The following is a 26,851-nucleotide window of genomic DNA, read 5'->3' on the forward strand; positions in this document are numbered from 1 at the left end:
AAACTAAACTATCGTTTCCCTTTGTTTTCTTCACCGATATATCCTCCATCAATATTATCAACACCCACGTGTGGGAAGTAGAAGTACGTAGTACGAGATGAAATGCATTAGGTGGCACTGGTACAAGATGCTTGACGCGCAGCGTGTGTGGGAAAGAAAAACAGTATATTGTGCGCGGGAGCCTAAGGTTTAGCTATTGCTTTCGATTTCGTTTTATTATTTCATGAGATTACTGGAAATCGTTATGGGGTAAAACAAAATAGAAACTAATGTCTATCCTTCTACGGGCTACCTTCGGTATATTCCCCTAATGTCCTCTGCACAATTTCCCCTTTTGTAGCCCCCCAAAAGATCGAATATATTTCCACACAATCACACAACACATGCGCAAAAACAAAACTATCTCAAACCTAAACCAGTAGGTGTTCATTCGAATCCCTACCCAACGCTCTGTATACTAAACGTAAGAAATGCCCAATCTTATCCTTAATCTGAGAGAACCCACGGTGACCGCGGTTCCGATGTGATGCTCCACCAACATGAAACAAAACAAACAAAAAAATACAAAATGCCGGTGTTGCTCCTGCTGCTAAAACTAGCATTTAATAGTATTTTTTTATATTTGCACCCACATTTCCGTATTAAGTTTTTTTTGGTAGAGGCCCGTTTGGCGCCCCAAGGACCGCGGTGCGCTATGGAATAGGAATGGTGCCGCACTATTGGTTGGTGATGAGAGTTTTAATCATTGGCAGAAGGTGGCTTACGTTAAAAAGGGAAGGGAAGAAGATCATACGTAATAATGCTAGTTGCTATATCTCGTCTAATGGTTGACTGTTACCCTTCAACTGTATGGCTTTTGCTGCTGGGCAATCTCAAGGTGGTAGAAAACAACAATCATACTCATCATCATGGACCCGCCGTTCCGGTAACGGAAAAAAGAAATAAATGAGCAAAATTATTTGGAGTTCGTTACATACAACACACACACACACACAGTTGCTACAACTGAAGATACAGAAAACGAAAAACTGACTAAATCTCTTAGCGCCTTTCCTCGATTTCGGGTATTCCTTTTGTGTTAGTTTTTGAACATGTTTTCTCTTTCTCTCTGCCTTATTAGTGTGCTTGTTTGGCCTGGTATTACGAAAAACCAGATGAATTCTACCCTATTTCATCCTTATCGTCTTACATGTTTCGACGGGATTTTCTTTTTTGTGTTGTTGCCAGTTCCGATCTTCTCCTACACCACTTCATACCATTTGACTCGTTATGGTTTACACCCTGCGGAAGTTACAATTACATGCTACGAACTCACGGTATTTATTCCATTTCGTTTATTACTTCAACGCATTCCTGCTTTTCGTTAGGCGGGCAAGTATTGCCCTAGAATTAAAATTAAAAGAAAACGCGATTTTCTGATTAAAGTTTCGCAATCAGCTCCGGAGAGGGGGGCGGGGAGTGTGGCCAACATACATTTGGGTTGTGTGGGGTTTTTAGTTACGATTGAAACCGGACCCGGTACCGCTAATGTTTTCGCGAACGCTGCAATAAAGAGAGAAGGAAAAAGGTACACGTCGTTAATAACATTCCAATACGATTCTCGTTCAAAATTTCACCGCCAAACATTAATATCTTTTTGATAATTATTTGAACAAATAAACACCATGCACAATCAACAGTTACACAACAGAGGTCGTCAACGGTAAACTTTTCACACAAAAATACATCCATTTTCCCCGATGGTGATTGCGAGTAGCGAGAAGCAAACTTTGTAGAGAGACAAGAGATTTATTGTTAGTATCTAAAGCCAAACAACAAAATCACTAGTCTTCCATACAATGTCTTGCCTTTCAGTTGGTTGTGGAAGTGGCGATGGAAATGCGATCGGTTAGAAGATAGAGCATGAATGCATAAAACACTGATTAACACGAGATTAAAATAGATGAAAAATTAAAAGCTTTGAAAGAAGCATGTGATTGTGGTGCATGTTATCCTTCAAGATGCAGTTAATTTTAGTGATGGTAAACCAATAAAAGATGGACTTAATGGATTAGAATGCATGATACTTGCGTTGCTTGTTTTATCACCTTTTCACCTCTGGTTTGTATTAAGTGATAGCACATACTGATGGACTTATTCTAATGATGAGATTACAAACGCATTGTCTGCGCCGGTTCTTGAACCAAACGCATGAAAATCGTACCTTTGCTGTAGCATATATTGAGCAGCTTGGATCTCCTTGGGCGTTCCGGTGATCGTAATAATACGATCATTCGAACCGGGTAACGCTTCGTCTATCTGAATGAAAGCGTTCGACTCGTTCCGGATGCGACGTATTCGGCCACCGCCCTTTCCAATAATGGCACCGGCCAGCTGTGGATAGAAATAAATCGATAAGGGTATAGATTTTCTTTCATACATTTAAAACACAAATACGAGTAGCAAACTTACATCTTTGGGAATTGTAACCTGAGTTGAGGTTTTGTTGTCCATCGCACCGTTGTTGCCACCGCCAAAGTTGGCCAGATTACCGTTGCCCAGGTTGCCGCCGGCCCCACCAAGGTTCAGGCTACCGAGGCTGCCGAGGGCCAGCGTGTTGCCACCGCCGAAGCTTCCACCCATGTTGTTTCCATTAATGGGATTAGCCCACGGGTTGATGTAGTCTCTGTCTCTGTATAAAACCGGGGAAAGTGGTGAGGGAAAGAATTTAATTTTGTTGCTAGTGGATTTTTTCAATAGGAACTATTGGAATTCTACATTTGTTTCCACGAAAAGAACGAACGGTTTTTCGAAAAGTGCACGCTCCTTTGAATCTTACCTCATTCCACCACCTCCACCAGCTGCCGCTCCCGCTGCACCACGGTTCGTTCGATCATTGCCCCGATCCCCGTAACCCCGATTGGAGCGTCCTCCGCGGTCATCGAACCTATCGCCACCGCGTCGATCATAGCCGGCACCGGGTGCAGCTCCTGTCGCACCGCCTCGTCCACCGGCCCCGTTGCGGAAGGCACCGCTGCCACCGCCACCACCGCCGACACCGTAGCCACCGTACTCGTCGGCGTACATGTCGTCGTAGTTGTGCGGGTCATAGTTGTGCACCGGGCCCTTGATCGGTGTGCCCTTGATCAGCTTGATGATCTCGTTCAGCGTCTTCAGGCACTGCTCCTCGCTGCCTATCACCTGCGCGATGCGGTCTGTGCTTTGGGGCGGTATGTTTGAGAAGATTTTCAATCTGCAGCCAATTTCCTACAATGAAATAAAATTCACGAACACATTACTATACTGACCAAATGAAAAATCATCAAAATCAGACCTGGAATAGCAAAATGATGCGCGCTTTGGAAATTGCACATCCTATCTGGTTCCCGAACAACCATCGAGGCCAGATGATGCTTCCCCACTGAGGTCACGTGTGTGAATGCCCAAAAACGCAAAGAATAATAACACCGCGGCGGCATTACGTTAAAAGAGAGTGAAGCAAGACGAAAAAATCGAACCAACAAGAGGTAAAGTACCCCGCGACCAACGGTCCGTGGCCAAAGCAGACGTCCTGAAACGTCCACGGGAAGAAAGTGTGAGCATATGTTTCCTTTCCGTATTTCTTTGGACCATGTTTTTTACCATATAATTACCCGTTGGGTTCTTCCATTCATCCTTGCCCTTTCTATTGTCCGCTGTTCCGTCTCGCATGTAAACCCCAGGAGATAGCACGTCCTCTTCGTTATCTTATTTATCGCCCCGTATCGTTCTGCTTTGTGCCCAAGAGAAAGAAACAACGAAGAAGGTGTATGTAATGATACAGATCAGAAGGTAAAAAGGCGCAAATTTAAGGTCCACCCAACTGTTTTTCCACCTTAAATCGTTTTGCAGAGGGTTGCGTCCATACCGGAGGATCGACCATTGGAAACGGGTGGTTATGCGGGAACATATCACCACCACCATGTGGTCGATGCCGAGATGCCACCATTCCATCACATTTTGGCGCGCGCGCGCGCGAGCACACGCACATATACACGAGCACAAGGGAAAAATAGAACTCCTTTGATACATTGGTGTGGGGTTTGCGTTTCGTACAGAGACGGATCACCAGCCGGAGGCAATCAGCCCCCGGAGGACGGAAGGATGTGCATCGGTATTGTGTAGTGCTGTGTCCTTTTGGTTGCACTGAAAGTATTCGTTTCCTGTACATCTGGCATGGCCACGGATGAACCTTTTTTTTTTTGATTTCGAAAATAATTTTGAACAGCAGTGAATGCGTGTTCGAGGTGGATGAAAAATTAGAACGGATGCACATACAACGGATGTGCGGACGAACGACAGGAAGCAACCAACTGTAGTTCAAAGAAAACGCATCCAATCGGGGGAAATGTGTGGAAAGGAAGCGACACACGCGATCCAGCGCAGCTGGTCCACTAACTTAAGGAAGGTCAAAGAAAAATGGAAAATCCAAATTACAATTAGCGAAACCATCGAAGCAAACACGCTCTTCTGAGTGGAGGAAACATTACCCAAACAAGATTGACAGCCGAAATTGTCGACAGGGTTTGCTCAGCAGGCCTTCTATGATTATGCTGAAGAACTTCATTTCATGTTTTACTCTGTTAAAACAACCATGTAAAACCATGTCCGAACAACGTGAGATATTCATTTTTTGCCATTCTACTATATCTTTAAGTGTGTAGAAAACTTGACGTTCAGAACCGTCAAAGGAGAAGGGACATTTTACGCAACAGGGGATTTTATTACGAAGCTTCGATCGCCACAATGCGTGTTGAATTGACATGTACGACACAGGGCAGATGTACAGGTAAGCGGCGAAACAAGGATAATGCTGGCAATATCTTCTCCTCTAACACACACATACACACAACCATAGGGGGAAAAACAACCTTTATAGATCGGAGAACATCCGTGGCAAGGTAAAAAAAAACAGTTCGCTCCAAAAAGACAGCTGGCAACATACACGGCAAAGGAAGTCGCTCGTCGTAGCTCGACGACGTTCAAGGGATTCCTTGCCTCGTTGCTTACGCGCTCCGCCGTTTTTTCCTTTCCTTTCCCTTGTTGTTATTCTCCACAACACGCACACACATTTTCGGTGCAGGCCATTTATGAAAAACTGAACAAAAATCCATAATCGACATGACATTTAGGAGAAATTTCTTTTTGAAAATTCCCTCAAAATTACGCACAAAGAAACCGTAATTTGCGAAATGTTTGAAAAATAACGCCTTGTAGTAAATTTTTTCCGCAGCGCTATGGTAGCAACAAAGTCTCCTCCATGTAAGTAGCGTTTAAAAAACACAAAAATGGAACAATCATTTCCCAACCGGAAACACAACTAAGGATTCCGCATTGAATTCGACGCTCTTTATCGATCCCGTACGTACACGTCTCTCCGACCCTCCACCAGGTGAGATTACGAAGCATTACGATGCGTGCGGGCGACATGTAATACAAAACCCCCAATGCCAGCGGCCTTCCTTCCTTCCGGTCCCCTTTTGTCCCACACGGAGCGGAAACTACGGTAATGGTTAAGAGCGCTACGAAGAGATATGTGAGGTGTGCAGAAAAGATTAAAGGATGTGCGCGTCATACACATATCACCCCTAAATTTTGAGGCACAAGGCCCCGTAAAGCCACCTAGTCCTATGCAACAAATGCAGGACACACGTCTTAGATGGCTGCGTGTACAAGACGAGCGCAGTATAGTTCGGAAATTGGCTTACCAGCGATTCGAAATGATGAAAAGTTGCCGTTTCAATCTCACTATCGTCGTCCTTTCTTCGGGAAACTGACTCATGGGGTGGCCCCACGATGGTGATTCCATAATTCTCGTGCCGTTGGTGTCTGTGTGACGAGGGTAGAGGTACGTGAGGAGGCTAACAGTGAGGCCTACCACCAGGGATCTCTAACTCGTGGCGTTCGGTGAGGCAAATTGAAATATTTCTTTGTTCGCTCTACGTTGGCCGGAACAGTACGGACCGAAAACAAAGCACCACCATCTACGGTGGAGTCGAGGGTCCGTGATCGCGCCAGGAGGAGCAGGATGGATGTCGTCCATTCGTTAGTATTGGGAGGCACATACACAGACACACATGCACGCATACTCTTTGCGCCTTGGTCGGGAGATGATGCAAGCGCTAGAAGAGCACTAACACCACTGCCTATTCGTAGAAAAGCAGCAGCAGTAATCATCATCCTAGTAGGCAATACGCTCGCTTGAAGTTTTGGAGGAATCCGCCGATGGACTAAGAGAGATGTGATTTCTACTCTCCAAAATTTTTGACAATAAACTGTCAACTGCCACACTTTGTCCCTACTGTGCACAGCCTCTTCTTCTTCGATGGAAGAGAGTTCATAACGCTTCGACTGGACAGAAATTCCACAAGGATCTCAAAACTGTTCGCACTATTCCGGCACATCTTTTTGGTCGTTTTAAGGATCTAAAATTGATTAACTCTTCGGCACACAGCCTGTCAAGGTGCAAGCGCAAATGTAGAGTTCGACTTGGTGTTGTGTTCGACGCAGCGAAAGGACATTAGTGCCGGCCACTCGCCGTTCCACGAAAGCCAACCGTTCGATTGCAACTGAACGACGAGAAACGTGGCCACTGAGCAGAAAGCTGTTGCGCATGCCTTAGCTCTTCTGTTGGGTTTGCCTGCACGTTTCTTCTCTCCCGTACTCTTTCTTACGCATGCACATCCCAACAGGACGACACTGACTGAGGGTCCTGTGTGTGCTTCTGCTTACATTGGCTTCCGAGTACGATTAATAGTCCTTTCTCCTTCCTGTCCACGGAGTAGGAGCACGGTGAAAAAAGGGACCTTGCTCTCACTGTCATCATCGTCATCATCAGTACATGTTTTCTCAGACCAAAATTTGCTCCCGCTCTCCCGTCACAAACGCACATTGGCGCACATACAGAGGCTGGCACGTGACAGCATACATCATCGGTGTGTTGCTTTTCTTCGTAGGATCCTTGTGTGAGTTTTTCTTTTCTTTTTGCTTTCTTAACGATTTCCTCCTTTCCTTGCTGCGCTAGCGTGCTCGAGACGGCTCACACCAGACGACACAAGCACGTTACCTCCCAAAACCCGCTGCGTATTTCATCAAAAGCAATCGTCCCTTCGTCTTCGATCCTTCAGCTTGATCCTGTTGTTCCAGCGCTGCACTGCAGCTGGCATCGAAATCATCCACCGAGCAACCGCATGCTATGGCGTTTTAGTTCATTTTCAACAATCAATCAATAGGATACCACTATGCTTCTTCCCTTTTTCACGCATAGTACTCTCCTTACTCTTTCATCTCATCTCTTTCGTAAAAAAACACACACACACACACACACAAACACCTATTTCACCTTGTCCATGTGGTGCTGTGTGTTGCTGGTAACACCTGCCTGCCTGCCTGTGCCTGCCTGCTTGCCTGGCCTACTGCGTTTCCATATGGCAGCAAATGGGAATAGAAAGGATCCTATACCTCCCTGGCTTGTTCGCTGTTGTGCTCAACATAACACCGGGCCGAGAAGAAGCAACACCCGGCAAAAGATGCCAGAACTGCAGCCGGCGATCCCGTCGTCGTCCCGCTGGTTCTTATCCTTCGCTGAACATTTGCGCCCGAGTGCTCGCTCATTATAAGGAAGAGAAGAAACTAAAAAACCAAGAAACCAAGGAACAGTCGAAGACGAATGAAGTAAGCAATGGTGACGGTCGCCACCTTGGATGCAGAGCCGATCTATTTCTGCTTTCTGAAAAGTGTCCACATTCCGGGTTTATCCAAACTATACAATTTACTTCATGCCAACGTGTATTGTAGAAATAATAGCGCAAAACTTTTTATAGGGTGGTTCATGTTTCAATTATCCCAACAAAGCTTGGATTAATTTGAAATGGACCACGTAATTTCCAGGAAATATAAAAAAATAGGCTTAGTAGCGATACTTTTAGTCCGCTGTGCAGTTTTTGTTTTCTTGTTAGTTACACCGCGTCCACACGGCATAGTAGCGTAGCGATTTTGACACTCCGTCGTAGTGTAAATGTTGGTCGAGAGGCTTTAGCCACGGCCATAAAAAATAGTTGACACTACGACGGAGTGTCAAAATCGCTACGCTACGATGCCGTGTGGACGCGGTCTTATAAGCAGTCTTAGTCGGGTTATTTTTCTAGCAATTCAACCGTAACGATGGGCAACGTCCTTGGACATTAATCTAACACAAAGAAAAAAATGTCCGTAGCTTTGAAAGTCAAAAAGATCTCTTATGCTTCCATTACTACCTTGATTGATTAAGCGATATTTAAGATAAATACTCAGCAGTCAATTGTGTTCTAAAAAATAAGAATAAAGAGATCAAATATAAATTAAATATCTCGAAAACTGTCCATTGTATCTCCTGTGCAAAAACTCAACATATAAAATAAAGCGCCTTCTTTTTTTTTCGACAAAGACAGGACGATTCTCGATCGATTCTGGCATGGCGCCGTAAATTGACTTCCAGGACAAACAAAACAATACTGTTGACCGGCACGCTATTTTGTACCAAGGCAGGCTGTTGCCCATCAACCTCCTACCCATCCCCCTCTCTTTGCATGTCGAAGAGAGGAAATTCGAAAACAACAAACATGTTTGACGACCACGGGAGAGTGACAACGGAAAACCACAAATACCACGATCGATGCATCCTAGGATGGGGTTAGAAGAGGCGGTTCCGGCCCGGGTTGCATGTAATGTTGGAATCCTATCCGAAACACAAGAAATACACACGGCGGATACTGTAATTACCCTACATTTCGAAACCACGCTTTGTAACCGCGCCTCGGCGGTTGGTGGTGCAAATGGCAACCGGATGGAGACGACGAGCGGAACGTAACGGTAACGGAAGCGACTAGGCAATGCACTCATTATAAGGCAGTGGTTAGCGTCACATAATTATTTCCATGAGACTGAAAAGGTCCAGAGCAAAGGTGCATGTCACGCCAAAACTGACCATCTGGTAAAGGTTGGTTTGGCCGGTCATTCTGCTCCCCCTTGGGTACCACGCAACACGGCAACAAGGATAGCTGCCCGAGTCAGGAGGTCCTGTTTGGCGGTTGGAGTAGTGAAAAGTGATGGTGACACACAAATACCCATGCAGCAAAAACTCATCAACACAGCACAACTTCTTCCCGCTGTGTGTCATGGTTCCGTGCGTATCTTAATAGCGATTTGCCTTTGTCATCTGCTCGACAGGACTACTCAAAGGCAAACACACACACACACACACAGCTACTATACGCACGCACACTCCGATACCGGAGGTCAGAAAAAGTGGTCACGAGAAAGGATACCGCCGCGGCGACGGTTCACAGACAAGGCTGGAATCGCACGCTGCTGCCTGGCGGCGGCATCAGGGGCGCAGAGGGGTTGACCGGGCAATAGAAGCACAAGCCAACATACTTCTGGCGCCGTTAAATGCTTGCCTGCAGACGGTGGCACGCCATCGTGGTGCGCGCGCTCTGCTCCTTGCCTCGCGTGTTTCCAGCCGAAATGAAAATAACTTCGCCTAGAGCCTCAACACGCTACCAGCAACCCAACCAAGCTAGGAACACGCTGGTTTTTTACTTTGTGCCCCCGGTGGTATGCTTTTGCCCGTGTGGCACCTCAGTGGCGCGCACTCTGTGAAGCCGCCGTCGTCACGACCGCCGATCGAGGACCAAGTTCGTCGCCGTTTCAACGGTTAATGATGGCCACAAATCCCTTCTTCCACTATCTCCATGTTCTATAGAGGCTCCGTGGCGCGCGCGAGTGGCGCTTCATCGTGTGTCACACCGCCGGCCTCTTCCGGCCCATGTCGATTCCGCACACACACACACACACGTTGGACCGTCGGGGATATATGAGCGCAATCTATTAGCAATGGATTCGATGCACGAAATGTTCGTTTCCGAACCAGTGTTCCCACACAATTCCGGGGGCATATCCATTTCCCCTCGTTCCCCGCGCACCGTAAGGGCGGGTTAGCATTAGCAAGCAAGATGGTGGTTGACGTCATATTGCTATGAAAATAGGTTCCACGCAAGTGAAACGAGCGGTACACACAAACCCTTTCCCTCAAACGGCACCAACCAGAGCACGTCTCCAACGGCGGTTCCTTCTCGCCTGGAAAACAACGACCATAAAGAGCGAGAGCGAGGAAAGTAAAAAAAGAAGAGTCCCGAGCAAGGACATGCAAACATCGAGGCACACAGACCCAGCCACACGCAAACCCCGCCGAGTGAAGTAACAATCAATTTTATATGCCCACATTCGGTTTATCTAACGGCCCCACGCCGCCCCGGATACAAACACACACGTTAGGTTCGGTTCGACTTCAGGAAAATTGAATTGTCAAATAAAAAAACGTGCCATTTCAACCGCGGCCAGACAAGATAATGCGTTCAACTCCTAAATTACGGTGCAAGTTACATACTTTCCGGCTCAAAACGACCGTCAATAATGTATTCCCACGTTTGGTAATGAAATATTCAACTTGTCTTTCCCACCGTTGAAACCGTTCTTGACCATCGCGTTTCCAGGATAATAGTACGAATCACGTAACGATAACAGCCAACCGGGTTAGCCAAGAGTTGGCGCGCGCGAGCTCTGCCTGTTGTACTTACATCCTTGATCTCCTTTATTTTGCTGCCACCGCGGCCGATGACGCATCCGGCCAGGCTTAGGTGAATCAGTATTCTCAGCTCGTACTCATTATCGCCGGCCTGGGGTCGTTGCAGCACAGCAGCAGTTAGTGTAGGTCGGGCAAAGTGCATGAAAATAGGGAGAATAAGATTGTTAGAAAAATGGAAACTTTAAATGACCTCGTTGATGTCATAAACTTAAAAATATAATGATTCAATCAAACAACTATCTAAAGTCCCTTTTCAATGCACAAAATAACTCCATGGTGTTAAACCTTTTTTTATCACTTCTGTTCTAGTCAAGTAAGATTTTTTTTTTCCCCTGTCGTAATTCCCCCTATTGTTTTCCGCTCACTGCTGCAGTAGAGTGAATATTTTAGCTTTATTCATTTTTTTTTTTATTTTGTTCACTGAAGTGCGAAAAGCTTTCACATGGGGTTTTGCAAAAGCGATTCCGGTGCCAACAAACGAAAGGCGCCATTTACAACGACGGCTCTCTCTCTCTCTCTCGTCATTGCCATCATCATAGCGTCGTCACCGGTGGTCCTCACAGCAGGACGACAGTAGGAGAGACGAGAACTTAGCTCCTGCGGTATAAAACCCCAGCGAAACCCGCGCCATATCCGACCCCTTTCCCCACTGACGAAGCGTGGAAAACCCTGCCATAGTATGCATTTGTACCATCGCATTTGTGGAACGGCCAAAACCGCAACAACACACGCGTTTGTCGATAGGACAAACTAAAAAAACAAACTAGGAAAAACGAACCCAGCTATATTCGTTCGGCACCGATGAGGGGGACAGCGGGGGGAAAACAAACGCAACTCACCACCAACCACAAACCGTGGGAATGGCGTACGATATTCGGTGTGATTCTTCAAGTTGAAAGTAGTCCCCTCAGACGCAGGGGCACAGGGTAGGGGGGGGGGGGGGGGGGGGGGGGGGGGGAAAGCAAAAGACACACAAAGTGTAAGTAAATACAGTGTACAGTGTGCGGCCGCATTTATACACGTACAGACAATCCGTCGCCATGCACTTTATGAAAATTTAAGCTTGTAATTACGGAAAACACGCGATACCAATTGAGCCTTCTGGTGTTTGCCGCGTGCTCGGAAAAGGTCCTTGTGTCTGCAATGACCACAGAGAGAGAGAGAGAGAGGGATAGAAAGAGAGTTACCCCATTTCAGCTCGGTGGTTATGGGTTTCTAGTACCACAAAGCCGACCACTAGAATTACAACTGACGAACGCTAACGCTTTATCGTGCTAATGATTTCCAAGAATCTCATTCAAATTGATGGGGTTGGGTTTTCGTTTCTATGGCATTCTACCATTGTAACGGTTCGATTAATATTTGACTAATCAAGGATGAATTCCTCGTGCATGATCTATTGATTTTGTTTTAAAACAACAATCCTGTTGATCATTGCGTATTACCTTCAATGGAACTAAGGTATTTATATAAATCTAGTACTACAGGTGCGGTTCCAATCTGGACTGGAACTAAAGGACCCCATCCCTTCGGGGCTTTCTCCATAACAAAACGAACAGTAACAAACAGCTTTAAACAGCTGTTGTCTTGGTGATCAAAGAGAGTGTAAAACCTGGAATGCAGCCATCTGGCCGGCCATCAGTTGTCAAGATGGCATTGTGAATGAAATCAAAATTGACCTGGAACGTTCGTCAGGAAGCTGACTATTCTTTGAAAAGAAAAAGAAAGCAAGGCCAGTCCTTCACCGTAGAAGTTGAATTGAGAGTCCTCAATTTATGCAGCTTGCTTCCATTTTCTGGTACGAAGGCAAACATTCGCACATACGAAGAAAGAATGGGACAAATTTGATTCGTGGTTATATTCTTTTCAAGGTTGGTTAAGTTGCAATTTTCTTGGACAATGCCGTAATCAGTTTGGTATTTAGTTTCTAAATTCAATTAGTACTATTATAATATGATGATACTCACCCTATCGAGATGTTTCATAACGTCCTTCACGACTTTCGTTACCGTCTCCATATCGCCGCCGATCGTGAGCACACTGCAAATACAACGGATGGTACAGAGAAAGGAGAAAAATGGCCATCAATTAGTGTCGTGGCTGCGTGCCTAGCAAATAACTAAAGTGTATGTATAACGTACAAACAATTCGCACCAGTATCATTTACAACAACGATCGTGTCACGCGCGCACAAACACACACACACACACGAGGTATAGAGCAGTAACAAACTGATGGAGATAGTGGCAAAATAAAACTGAACTGAAGAGCAATGTCATACCCCTATCCATATCAGCATCGTTAAAGCATACTCCGGTAGCAATTGATAAATTTAATCGTGACATTTTATTTGCTACCGCGCAACAGCGAGTTTTTCATCCAAGGAAAACCAAAACAGAATACAACAGTGTTTTCTGTTATCAACCATAATTGCACGCTGCTGTATCAATATTCCACAGAACCGGGAAGGGACAATGTGTTAGTCCAAGTTGTGAAATAGGTTAGTAAATGATTTTTTCTGAAATTAACAATCCCATCATGTATTGCAGCAGGGGGGTAGTGGGTTAAATAATTGTCCCTTTCACATACAACGGATTAACAAAATGCGGCGCGGATGCTACAACACCGTTAGTGGCACAAACCAGACACCGTTATCCCACTACAGAGCAGAAGGTTAGTACAAGATGGGGTGAGAAACAATGTTTGTCGATTGGAAATGCTTCTCTCCTCAAACATCGAAACTATCCGGTCTCCGGTCCGGTGAAATTGGGAAGAAAAAAAACGAATGCATTCGGAGAAAAGCAGTTTTAGTTTTAGCGTAAATTTTAGTTTACACCCGCTTATTGTAAGGCACCCCTCCGTACAGCTTCCGAGCGAGTTAGTTGAGAGCGATTTGGAAACTATCTTCCTCAAATAGGAACTCTGTTCGCAAAATACGCAAATGGATGTGAAAAGGGTATTGAAGGAAATGAAAACGAACAAGCTGAGGTCACAGGGCACGCAGCAACAGAAGAGATCGATTTGCTCTAGTACAAGACGAACTAGTAACTAGTTAGTAACGAAAGAACTAATGGAATAGTGACGAAGAGAATGCACACACGCACACACAACAGGGAGGCACACCGAGAGCGAGCTACGTCGTGGTGGTGGCCAATCGGCAGGATCGAGGAATTTTATCTTCCAGTTGCGTTCGCGTAAGGACACAGAAAACGAAACGAAACGGACACACAAACGGGGTAACGAGGTGAGGGTAGAGAGAGAGAGAGAAGGATAGAGAGTAGAAACAACAAATAAGTTACGAGCACGCACAAGTGTATAAACGGTGGTAATCTATTCAGGACACACCGAGCACATGACGCAGATAATGAGCGAGAAATGTGGGGAAGATGGGAAGATCATCACATCGGAAAGTAACCGGGATGGGGGAGCGGGGGGGGACAGAAGAAAGGGCTTGGACTGGAAGGTTCCCGAAAATGTACGTAAGAAGATGCATTTTAATCTATTTCTAGGGACAATCGATACCATGGACAGTGGGCGCCGCCCCCCACGTTGCAGGATGGAGAGCAGGTTTTTGTTTCTTTGGGAAATTCTTGCGGGATTTTCGAGGAGGCAAGTGTGCTCATTTGGTGATGTGTGTTTCTTTTTTTTTATCGTACTGGCTTGTTTGGTGGATGACATTTGGACACAAAGGGTACAAACGGGTATTACAAAGTTTGAGAGTATTAGATATTTGATGGGGAACACAAAACAGGGTTACACGATCCTTTCCTCATTACTTCTCCACGATCGAGTGCGAGGTGTGCATGAATACTACATTCAATTTTAGAAACGGAATCTTTTTTCCTCTCAAATAGTATCGAGTAGATTGAACGAGACACGGTACGTCCGTTCGTTTGCGTAGATTTCGTGAAACTTTACCCATGAGCGATCAATGCAATAAAATCCAAAGGCAAGAATCAAATTTATCATGCATTTAAGACAGCTCCTACAGTGTCGCGTTTAATTTAAGGATATATTGGGCCCTCCTAACGGGAAGGGATCTCCCTCGACGTCCCCCTGAAGAAATTCACAGGATGTAAGGGTAATCGTATTCTCCAGAATGTAACTTTTGCTGCGAATAAAATTCCCAGCTAGGACTCGATCAGATCGATTCGGATCCGATTTGGAATCTGACGGTTAACAAAAAACAGATCCAAGTTCCAAGGGATCCCAATCCAGGATTACAAACATGGGTGATTCAAGATCCCAAAGAATCTGTATCTGTATTCTGGATATGGATCCCTTGGGCTATGTCTGATACTCAGGACCTAGACGCCAGGATCCGGATAGTTTCGACAAAGGATCGATTCTCTACAATCCTAAAAGTAAGGTAAAGTTCCATTAAATCATGCCCTCTAATACACAGAAGATCCCGTGATCAAAAATTGCTCCCATTCACACTCGATTGTATGCAAGCGGATCAGTGGAATAGGCTAATTATCAATAATAATGTGTATATGGAGAGATGGAGAGATAAAGCAATGGATCGATTGTTGGTGGAGGGTTTTTTTTATGGAAAGTTATTGAAATATACTGTAGATTTGGTTGATTGGGGTTTCATTGCTTATAGAGAATATAAAAAGAGAAAAATAAAAGAAAGAGGTCTTTACCGTTCGGGGCCAGTACAGTCGCCTACATTCACTTGGGCTTGATACTGCGCGCGTTGGGGGGTTGATGTTCGCGCAAAGGATACACACACGCGCACGCACACACACACACACATGGGCGTGGGCGCAGAAGATGGGGTGTGATGTATGTGATTTTATCAGTTCATTTTACGTATCGTGTTGGTAGGTTTGTTTTTCCGTGTGACACGGTGGTCACATACACACGATACACACACACAGGACACGACGGGGAAGGCACGCGCACGCACAGAGTTTTGTTTTTTTTTTTTTTGGTTGGTTGGTTGGTTCGCAAAGATTCAATTTGATTTTGTAGTACCACAGTTTGAAGATTGGTCGTTCAATTGGAGGGCGCACCAGAGGTTTTGGAGAGAATCGGATCGCAAAACAAAGGCACATTCACGCAAAACGCACCCAACACATACACGACACGCGTGCCGAGCCACAAAATCAGAAACAGATAAATAAATAGAGAAAGAGAAAGAGAGAGAGAATAGAGAGAGAGAGAGAAAGAGAGAGAAAGAGTAGAAGTTTATATTATGTTGCAGAAGATGAAGATGTTCCGAGTTGGGCAGGCACAGACGGTCGGGCGGGTAGTTGGGTGTACGCGATCGGACGCGTACAAGGGCGAGCGACAGATCATCGGAAGTCAGGATATACAGCGATTGACCCAGCGGCCAGTGTTTTATCGTGACGATCAGGGCAGTAGTAGAAGTAATAATAGTAGCAGTAGTAATAACAATAATAATAGTAGCAGCAGTAGTAGCGGTAGTATTGATGGTGTTGGTGATTATTGTGGTGGTGGTGGTGCAGAGTTTCCATTTGCGAGGACGAGACGACGCCGTTGAACCGTACACCAAACACCACGGAGGACGATCGTGTGTTCGAAATTCGCGTATGAGTTGGTCGGTTAGATCAAGTAGGCGTAGGCCCCACGTGGTTTGGCGCACGTGCGATCCGAGTTTCCGATATCGTTCGGTTAGTGTGCCAAACCAGAACATCAGGCACAGTGTTTGGACCCCATATATAAATGTAAGCGATTGGGATGTTAGGCCAGAGATTGTTGTTGGGAGAGATGGTTATCATAGCGCACAGGCATGGTTGTTGTGGATCCAGTTCGGAGTGGGCATCGATTCATAGTCGGACGCCAAGAACCAAGCGTGCGATCGAGGACGGGCAGGTGGGCACAGGCAGGCGGGCGGGCAGGCGGGCAGTCAGTCAGTCAATCAGGCAGGTAGATTCGATTCGATTCGATCAAGAACGGTTGGGACCGGTTCGAGTTTTCCAACGGGGGGTGGTGGTGGTATGTGTGTGCGTGTGCCATGTGAAGGAGCATCAGTTCCATCGATATATGCGGAACGCGCAGTTCGAGAGCACCAGGATGGAGTTTTTGGGCACGGACACGACAGAGATCCCGAGAACCCCCCAAGGGCAGTGGTGGTGGTAGTGGTGGTGGTGGTGGCAGTTGCGGTGGACGGCAGTCAGGTTGAGACCCGAGCGGGTTCGCAGTCACAGGACATTTCGGTAGAGATGATAGACCCGTGATATGGTGGTTGGTAGCGATATTAAGTGGGTCGGTGGTGGTGGGTCGCGCGGTGGCGTTGGTGACGATTAGAAATGATTCCGAATACCACCGAGAGAAAGAGAGAGAAAGAGAGAGAAAGAGAGGGAGAAATAGAGAGAGAGAAAGAGAAAGAGAGATAGCAGCGCAGTTTATCATCCGTGCATCCGACATTCCATCAGTGAAACGGGGGACAGAAAATTCGATTTTCGTCGCGCAATCAAACCAAACCGAGGCATCCAATTTGATGAGACATATGTCGTTTCGTGTACGTGTGTTTGTTGTGTATGTGTGTGTGTGTGTTGTATGTGGTGTATTGGAAGGCGACAGGATACACCACGCACCAGTCGCCGGGACATCAATGATGGGAATATGTTGTTAGACCATGGTTCACGAGGATCGCACCGTTTGTGGGCGATTTCAGGATCCGGGAGGGCAATTGGGCGGCATTATTATAATTTTTGCAGTTACAGTAGCGGCATTGCAAAGGGCCAGTTTGGTGGTGGTGGTGGTAGTAGCAGTAGATGAGGATGAGTAGTCAGTATGTTTTATATTTTATTTTGGTTGGTCGGTTGATTTTGGTATTCGGTTTGTGTTTGAGAATCGAATTTCGAAATTCGATACGGTTCAACGCGCGCACCCGAGCAACCGACAGGTTAACACACCGGAATATAATGAGAGGGGTAGAAGAAGGGAAAAGAAAAAAAATCATATTTAGATAAAGATTCACTCCGAACCGGATTAACCAGTCACTAGATAAACAGCAATAATTAGAGGGGGAACTGAGAAGAGACAAACGGACACAAGGTGAACTAATAAGTTGTACAAGTTGTCTGCAAAACAACAAAACATATTTTACTGAAGGGACCGATTGTGGGGTAACCAAACTTTACTCGAGCGGATACTTTGACGCCACTGCTGCGCATTGGGTGGTTCTGGTGTTCGAAGGGAACGAATTCGAATGCAAAGGATCATCCCGGAGACGTGCGTATGATAGGAAAAGTTTCTGGAATCATGATGACGTGTTTTCGTAGACGGCAAAGAAATGTACTGTTAGTAAACTTAGTTTAGAAATCTATCTAGTAGGACATTTGATGTCATGAGGGTACGAACTCTATATTAACAAACGGCTAAAGAAAATTATTTACTGACGCTCGCGTCTTGATAGCTATGCGTACAAAGTTTGACCAATTTGTGCCTATATTTGTCACCAACTATTCCTCCCACACGGGGGAAGAAAAATGATTATCTTTACACAACACGACAAAAAGAAGTTGGCTCCGAGAACTTGAATACGGTTGGGTAGCTATCTGTTGTAAGGCTTTTGGAGTAAGATTTGGTTAACTAATAATCGTGACGGGTGCTTGGGAAAGCGAGGAAGATACGAGGAAAACAGAGTGGAACAAGTTAACGAAACTAATCAAACTAAGTTTAATGCAGTTTAGAGAAGGGAAGTAGGGGATTCGGTCATTAGTTGTAGCGTTTATATATTCTAACCAAAAAAGAGTCATGTTGTCAGTAACCATACCTCTGTGCGTAGCTTTTGGATGTTGTGTCCACCCTTGCCGATGATAGCTCCGGCCATCTGAATGTCGGGAAACGCCATGACAGGAGGGGGATGATTTCACGGATGGAAGCAATGCAGAAAAAATGTGAAAGAACGATATTATTATCGAGAGAAATTCTTTTATTTCTACCATACACATTTGGTTACACGTAAAGAATATCTTACCTTGCTAGGAATCAGTAATCGCACCTCCTGCTCCTCCGAGCGCATACGCTTCACCGATGACTTTGTGCTGGAATCGGACGAGTCTTCGGCTTGGGCATTATTTTTGCCACCCTCATCGTTGGACCCGTCATGTTCTGCCGACCCATGCTCCTCGTTTCCGCCATCGCTGGCATCTTCAATTTCACGCTTCATGTTAGTGCTGGTAAGAGGGTAGGAGAAAACAGTATAAGACCACTAATTACGTAAAATTGATGTCGCACGGTTGCGTAAATGTTCAGAAGGATTTATTTCCATTAGATTTTGCAAAGTAGCTGAAATAAGTGAACAAACGATCGATCGTCACCCATTGTCACCCAGGGTGTGTGTTCGAGTGGGCCCCGTTAACGTAATTAAGCATGGAAAATAGGACTGACAAGCGGCGCCTAACTTGCGCACGAAGCACACCACCAGCGTTAAACTTTGTGTAGGCTTCATCACGAGGGATTACATTAGGACTGGCACACCGACCAGACGTTGGCATATAAGGAAACACGATCATCAGCCTCAAATGCGCGCGATTTAACCATCCACAAATTTGACAAATTTACAATCTCCATCGAGTACACCTTCGAATGTCCCCCGAACCCACGGGGGGTCTCTCTCTGTCTGCCGCACGCCAAGTAAGAAGACATGTCGTAGAAAAATTGAAATTAAAACAAGCTACTCGGTAACGAACGTTCGGTGCGTAGTAGACTCAATTCTGAAGGTCTCGCCGTTATACCTCATGACGCTCGGTCCGATCGGGCTGGAAGCACAGATTAAGGCCCCTTCAAAGGCTACGGGCCTTTGGCTCTGGAATTTACCAGAAAGATTCGACACGATCGCCACTGTTCAGAACTTATCCACCAACACACTGTTGTGCTACCAACAGGTTCAACTTTATCTCCAAAACTAATCTACTTCACTGCTAGAATCACTTGGAGCCGCGGACGCCGTACCACGGTGGCACTGACCAGGACTCAGGCAGAAGGTACCACCAAGCTGCACCGGAAATGTATGACTGACCACGGCGTTGGTGGTCGACTCATATTTATTGATAAAAATTTCAACCCAATCGCTGGGTAGTCGTAGAACCGTGATGTACGGTGTGTCTTCCTCTTACGAAGGGGAAATTCATTCACCATTTACCCGCACTATGAGTCGGGAGGGACATATTTACTAGCAATACCACTGCTGCAGTGGACCGAATGGCCATCATTGGTACACGTAGCTTTCTATCTATTTTCCTACACCTGCCGCCAGCCCCGCGCATTATGGAGGTCCTTATGTAGAAGACAACTGGCCGGGAGGAGAACGGCCAGGATACCCCAGAGCAAGTACGGCAGCAGGAGGTTTAATCATTACACATGCCGCGGAACTGTTACCACATCGAAGGATAGTGTGCACGAGGGCCGGAAGTGCGAGGAATGACACTCACCAACCACCATTTCGAAACTGGTAATTTATTTTTCATTTTTCTTCCAGTCACTGCCAGCTATCCCTGACAGACCCTTGGTATCTATTCTGTGCCTGTTGGAGGGGGTGTAGATGTTGTCCTATTCTTTTTCTACCATACCCATACAAACGACATTATCGATAAATAGGACAACGTCCACAAACACATACAATTGGAGGATTTACATTCTAATTTTCTCTATACTTGAGAAAAAAATGTGAATCTGGAACAAAGTATCACTCTACTGAACAGAACGATCATTGTAAGAAAATAAAAACCACAACCATTAGAATCCGATGTCGTGTACCTAATTTCCGCAGAGAATGATACAATTCTCGCATGAACTACACTATAAAAAACAGAAAAAAACAACTGGCACTTCCGCACTTGGGGATCTAGGCTGATCACGAGCGATCTTCAACATCACTTGACCCACTGAACGCAACTAAAGCCGCGTCGTTGCTGATCTCTGCCACCACGAAATAAACACACCACTCTCAAACAAGATCGTAAAACAGCTGCCTACGCGAAAACGCGCCGTGCGCGATCGCGACCTGATGCTGTCGTACGGAGCACGCGAGTCGATGCGAAGAAGGTGGGTAAAGCAGAGCGGGAAAAGGAAACGAATGAGATCCGGTGGGCCCGTTTACATTCCAACGGTACAGGTGTAGGCTGGCTGCTGGCAGGTTGGCGCTTGTTTGCAGCTGCCGAAACTGCCTCGTGGCCTAACTGGCCCCGGTCTGCTCGAAACGACAACAACGGACACAATACCACCACCACCACCACCAGCAGCTGATGTTTCTGGTGGGATGATGATGGAGAACCCCAGAACACAACATCGGGTGTGCTTGAGGATCGACCCCCGGCGATGTTGTTGTAGTGGTCCCGTAACACCTCGATCGCGGAGCGCCGTACCCACGAACCGCCGAAGAATGTTGATCTCCTTCAGGTAATAAGCTGAGTGGAGGGGGAGGGTTTTTAATTTCTGATTTTCCTAAATAGTAGCAACCCCTTGATTTTTATTATTAACATGGAGTGTTGCATAATGCTACTTGAAAGGCGACAAGTTCAAGAGCTGAAACGAATGCAGGCAACGAAAACGTACGATCAGCAGCCTTGCGAAATCACTAATCTTATTCAAAACGTATACATTCGCAGACTAGCTCATTTTCTCGTATGCGGCTCAGGGTTAAGCTTAAATAATATTAACAGAAACATGAATCAGCAAAAGCAAACACAATTAACATTGCACAAATAAATTGCAAGAAAGCAACATATAACGTATACATGTATTGCAAAAAAAATGCAGGTATTCAAAAATTAAAATGGTTCGCATGTGTATTTTATTGAAAGTATCACAATCTCTGATTTTATAGATCTTATCTGTTTTAAAACAGTGTTCTAGATTTCTATATAGAAACTCAACACTGGTCACCGACAACATTGATTTTATTAATCTACTCTTCAATGAAATGCAATGTTAGTTCTGTTCTAATATTGAATCTAATAACTCTATACGTTTAGTAAAGTTAAAAATTGGTATGGTTTTTTTCAACTGGATGGATTGCTTCATCTAGATCAGGGGTCGGCAAAATCTGGCCCGTCAGAACATTTTAGTGCTTCATACAAAAAACCCATCTCAATTTTTATCGGATTGCTTCACAATGTCACAATGATTTCTTCCCAAAAATAAAGATTAAAATTTTTGAACGAGGTGTTCTTGTTATATGTTGCACAAAAAACAAGATTCAACGAATATAAGTATCTACATTGCTTAAAACTGGATTACTATAAAATTTCAAATATTTTATATTTTGTCACTTTTTATGTAACTTTACTATTTAGAAAGTTGATACTCCATTCAAAAATGTACTACTTTGAAGACATTAAATCATCGTTTAAGGTATCCGGGGCGCGCTTTCGGTTTCCTTTTCTTCATTTGGCCCTTTTTGGGATATGTATGACGACCCCTGATGGTTGTGACTCGAAAATGGTTGTCGAAATATCGAACACTTATGGAAATAATATGCCCAAAGGTTTTTTTCAAACTCATGTAAACAATCCTGTTTCGCGGTTTATTTGTCGCAATGATATAGGATTATTTAAACTTATCCAAATATATCAACAATGCACCAACAGAAGTACTAACGATATATTCGTTGCCTATATATTCTAAATTATTCTTCGTGATAGCACAAATGTTGTTCTAAAAGGTGAAAGAATTATGGAAAGTGTAGAAAATTACGAACAAGGTTATAAATTTCTTGCTTTATTATTGGAAAAAATCGAAACCTTAAAACAAATGCAATGAGTTTTCAAGTTGGACAGAAAAAAAACAATTCCAACAGAACAAAGCTTCTGACTGCCGTTTGCAAAATACATGCTTTAAAATATGCACGACCAGCTGCAAAGTTTCTTCATTTGCACCGGTTAGCAAGCGATCGTGAATAATGCATGCTGGAAGAGAGGGACCTAAATGCATCACGTATTTTCATCCATCGCAAACATTGTAGCCTTTAAAAGAAGTTCTCAGATGCTATAACGGGCTATGGGTGTTTCGCAATGACAATCTGCGATGAAACAACTTCTGGCAAATGAAGATTTCTTATTGCTTTCTTAGCTGAGTTTTGCTTTATCATTGGCCAACCGATGGATCTTTAAGGTGGAATCAAAACGTTATCATACATTTCACAAATCGGTCCCTCGGAAGAGAACCGTTTGGAAACGGGCCATCAGGGAGTGAAAAATAAAAAAAAACACACAGCGGCAAGTAATAGCCCCAAATCGAACCGCAATCGCAGGCAAAAGGATTCGACCGGGTCGGTCGAATGTGTTTGTGAAATTGTGTAATAATCATTATTTAACATTTTCCGATTGCCTGGACACAAGGGCTTTTCATGTATGGCACAATTAGCGTAATATCGACTCCCCCTACGAACGATTTGCATCGATAAAGTGAACCCAATGTGAGGTCTATTCGTTTTCTTTTACCCCGTACCCTCCCATGGTTCGAAACTCTATACATAGGAACATCAATCGGAAACAAATGATAGAATTCCCTTCCAAACCCTCTTCTATAATAACTATGTCTACCGAGAGAGGTCCCCAGATACCGCAATCGAAAACCCACTCCTTCTGGTAGCCTTACAGTGGGATACATAAAAAGAAAGTTTACGTTGTCCCTCGCTCCTTTCCCTGGTCCAATCGAGAATGGTTCATGTTCAGTGTCCATCGGTAGTGACCAGACGAACGAAGAGGAGCCACCACCAGAATGCTGTCTATTATGTATGTAATACCGAAATTGATGGGCACAAACCGCCGCCAGTGTGTCCGGCCGAAGAGGCAGCAGCCTGAATTAAAAGGCACAGCCAGCACCAGCAGCAAACCCGCGGGGTCCCAGTTATCTCTACCACGTCCTGGCTAATGTTTGACATTTCTCCTCCGATGTCAAAACAAATCGGTTGCCATGGTGGCGACAACAATCCTTCCGCTGCTGCTGCTGCTACTTCCGTCCGTCAAATTTCACACAGTACACAGCGATTAAAGTGTCCCAACGGCGGCGGCAGGGTTTGAGCAACAATGGACCTGCTGCTGTTGCTGGACACTAGGCAAGCGTCCTGTCCATATGCGGGGAATTTATCTCTGTGTGCTTCCGTCCGATGGATGGACATATTGGTATGCCGTCGCCAAGAAGCAAACGACATCCGCGGACACGCACGTCCACATCGGTCTATGTAGCTGTCATGTTGGACTAGGCCAATTACACGCTCATATAGTACACGGTTTGGCCACAAACCACCTTCGGGGTTTTATGTACCGGGCCCTTCCACGGTTGCGAGTGTCGAAGTAGCTGTATAGAGAATCGATCAACATATTTCACACACTACACTGGACTAAGATATTAAGTACCCTTTTGCACGACTTTTACGCAACGATCTGCAAGCAATGATTTGCAATTCTTTTGTTTGTAAATCATTCTTAAATAGGTTTCGATGCAATAGGTTGCATCCTACAAGACCATATAGCCATATTGTACAACCTAATGATCTAGTTACCCATACGTAGTACCGAAACTACTCTCATTATGCGCTATGGCATATTCCGTGGCTTCAGGTGATGTTACTATCATCCGCACTATGAGAATATACAGCATTTGTTTACGAAGAGCCAAAAGATACAAGAAGTTTCAAGAAAACATTTGTTAGCTATGGTTTAATTTCTGCTAAAATTAAGTGAATCTGCTTGAAAAAAAAACCTTTTCAGCAAGACCTGGGAATTTTGGCTATCGCAGCTTTGCGGAGTTGCTCTGCGGTCAGACTATTTCAAAACATTGGTTCGTCGTATTTTCCCTAATGACCAAATAATTTTGTATTATAATTTAGAACAAGCAGCCATCCAAGTGTTCACCGAAACTGTTATCAGACCCTTGGGAAAAAAACTTGCAGTCCTTGCAAGGCAATTATTTCCAGCGTTCTATTTCTGCCGTAATCCAACGCCTTCTCTTCTATCAGCAGATGTTTACTTTCCCCGAGGAAAGGGGTTCCACTCCATGCCGGTAATTCCTCCTATGGGAAGGGGGGTTGTGTTCTACTATCTCTTATCAGTATTACCCGTTCGACCCAGCGGTACGACGAAAAAAAGGTTTAAAAAGTAAACTACTGCGATAGCGCTACGGGGAGAGTCGATGGTCCGCCCAAGCTAGGCCCTAGTAGTTTCGCGATTGATTTGGCAGAAGCGTGAAAATAGTTAACAACATTCATGAACGAATTCGACGAGTAGTTCCCTACACAACAATTTCGATTATTTTTCTGTTAACTCGGGGCAGAGAAAATCGATTTATACTTCCTCCGTCACCATTTATATTTGTTTCGCTTTCTCTCCGTCTCGCTCGTGCTGCAGAAATTGACCGACTGGAGGGCCGGACGGTGAGTCACTTGTTCGACACGCATCTTTGCACATTTCCTGTCAAGTTTTTTTCCCCAACATTGGGTCATTTTTTTTCTTTATGACATACTAGTTTTTGACTGCGCACAAAGCAAGTTCCATCAATTCGATGAGTAAGACCATATAAACACAGCACGCGGAAACAAAGAAACACGCCGTGCGGCGATGCCTTCCCGTTTCGAAGACCGAAGACGACACCGTAAATATTTGATGATCATTTACATATCGCGGGGTCCACGGGACAGTTCGACTGCCGCGGCAGCGAAATTTGACCCACTAACTACAAACGTGACAAAAACACCTTCCAAATGACGGCCACGCTCGGTCCCGTTAGCTGCCGGCTTGCGTAGATCTTCTGGCCCCGCGAGCTGCCGCCGGGAGAAGAGCTCGTCAATTATTTTCGCCACACCATTTTCGGCCGCAAAGAATTTCATTTTTCTTCTGCGCATTCTTCCGTGTCCCGGTTGAGCAAGATTCTTACGGGAGCGTTATATAACCCCTTTCGGGTGCGTTGCCTAATTGAAAGAAGAAAAACTGGTCCACCGAGCGGAGGCGACGGCAGCGATGCTTTGGAGAAGCCCAGGCATGGGGTACATTCTTCCGGCATGTGACAGGACAGACGGTCCCGGGTGCGTTTTTCTGTACGAATGGACGCCTCGTCCCGACGAGCAGCCGTCGCGCATTCCGCCATTTTTCTTCTTTTCTCTTGTACGGCGGCTTGGCAAAGTCCCCGTGACGGCGCTCTTTCGGGAGGAAGTGAACTTTCTCCAACCCCCGGGAGAGCTTTGTCGGCCGGGTCAACGGGATTACTTCCATCGGGCACATTGCATAACGTGGATAAATTCGACCGGCCCCGATCGTTTCGCCAGGCGGACCTTGGTGGCGTACATACCTCCCTCTACGCCGGAGAATCCATTTTACTCCAGTTCGAGAAACCGGTTCGCAGTGACCTTCAAGTGCACGTTTTCCTACGACGTGCGAAAGGATATTGCCTTTCGACAGCAATGTCACAGTTAGCGGCGGCGGTGTTCTCCGCCGGATAACGCACTTTTTCCCCAAGACACCACTAGCGGCTCGATTCTACTGATCAATTAAATTGCCTTCCGGCTTACACTTACCCGATAGATAGATGAAAAACTATTTATTTTGCACCGTTTTTGTTTGTTAGTAGTATTAGCGAAAACACACTTTCCCGGAAAGCTTGGCGTGGCTTGCAAACACAATGAACTACCTCGTTTAAGAAAATGGTATTCAATACAGCAAGGTACCATAGTCTAGTGCAGGGCTATGTGTCGGTATAAAAAATGACGTCACAAGCTGCCTTGCGAGTAACCGGGGTAGCATGACAGAGAAGGAAAATATCGTAGCTCAATTCCAAGCGGTACGACTCAGCAAACTAAACAAGATAATTAGAAAAAAAACGCTTGCAAATTCAAATTTTTGCTGTTGGGAGCAGGAAAATGCAGGATTTTTCAGGAATACTAAATATAATACTCATTTAACAAACAAAAATAGGTAAATTTTTAGCAAACTCTCTTATTAAACAAAAAGATTAGGATGTTTTGTCAAAACTGACATTTTCTGCCATATGTACCTTGGCCAAAGACACGTTGGATCTCATTCAAATTAGATGACATTCAATTAGCAGCTTTTCCGTTTTCCCAGCTAGCCATTTTCGGACTGAATGGTTTAAAATGCTTATTTTTCGAGGGTTTATTATTATTATTTTATCAAAAACCTTTGAATGAATGTGATAAGTTCGCTTTCGAAGGAATTTGAAATTGTAATCGAATAAACTGATTATCTACGCTGTTTAAATTTAATGCCTTGCGAT

General features: G+C 45.0%; 1 protein-coding gene across 1 annotated transcript; it reads right to left on the minus strand.

Moving 5' to 3' along the window:
* Positions 1 to 1,311: 1,311 nt before the first annotated feature.
* Positions 1,312 to 26,249, minus strand: LOC131265664 (heterogeneous nuclear ribonucleoprotein K). The gene is made up of 10 exons (XM_058267952.1): positions 26,136 to 26,249; positions 18,600 to 18,798; positions 18,396 to 18,452; positions 15,292 to 15,335; positions 12,610 to 12,682; positions 10,635 to 10,733; positions 2,819 to 3,246; positions 2,452 to 2,671; positions 2,204 to 2,373; positions 1,312 to 1,542 (listed from the first exon to the last, which is right to left on the minus strand). Exons 2-10 carry the CDS (start codon positions 18,789 to 18,791, stop codon positions 1,494 to 1,496), a joined length of 1,332 nt encoding a protein of 443 aa, XP_058123935.1. The 5' UTR covers positions 18,792 to 18,798; positions 26,136 to 26,249; the 3' UTR covers positions 1,312 to 1,493.
* Positions 26,250 to 26,851: the final 602 nt, after the last annotated feature.

Source organism: Anopheles coustani, chromosome 2 (genome assembly GCF_943734705.1).
Source record: "Anopheles coustani chromosome 2, idAnoCousDA_361_x.2, whole genome shotgun sequence".
NCBI classification, from domain to species: domain Eukaryota; kingdom Metazoa; phylum Arthropoda; class Insecta; order Diptera; family Culicidae; genus Anopheles; species Anopheles coustani.

What these genes read in the sequence shown, in the direction of transcription:
- LOC131265664 (XM_058267952.1), bottom strand. Translation starts at nt 18,791, where the DNA reads ATGAAGCGTGAAATTGAAGATGCCAGCGATGGCGGAAACGAGGAGCAT. An exon ending in TTATGAAACATCTCGATAGG is followed by an intron (nt 10,734 to 12,609) that starts GTGAGTATCATC and finishes CAACGACCCCAG; the next exon opens with GCCGGCGATAATGAGTACGA. An exon ending in AAATAAAGGAGATCAAGGAT is followed by an intron (nt 3,247 to 10,634) that starts GTAAGTACAACA and finishes ATTTCATTGTAG; the next exon opens with GAAATTGGCTGCAGATTGAA.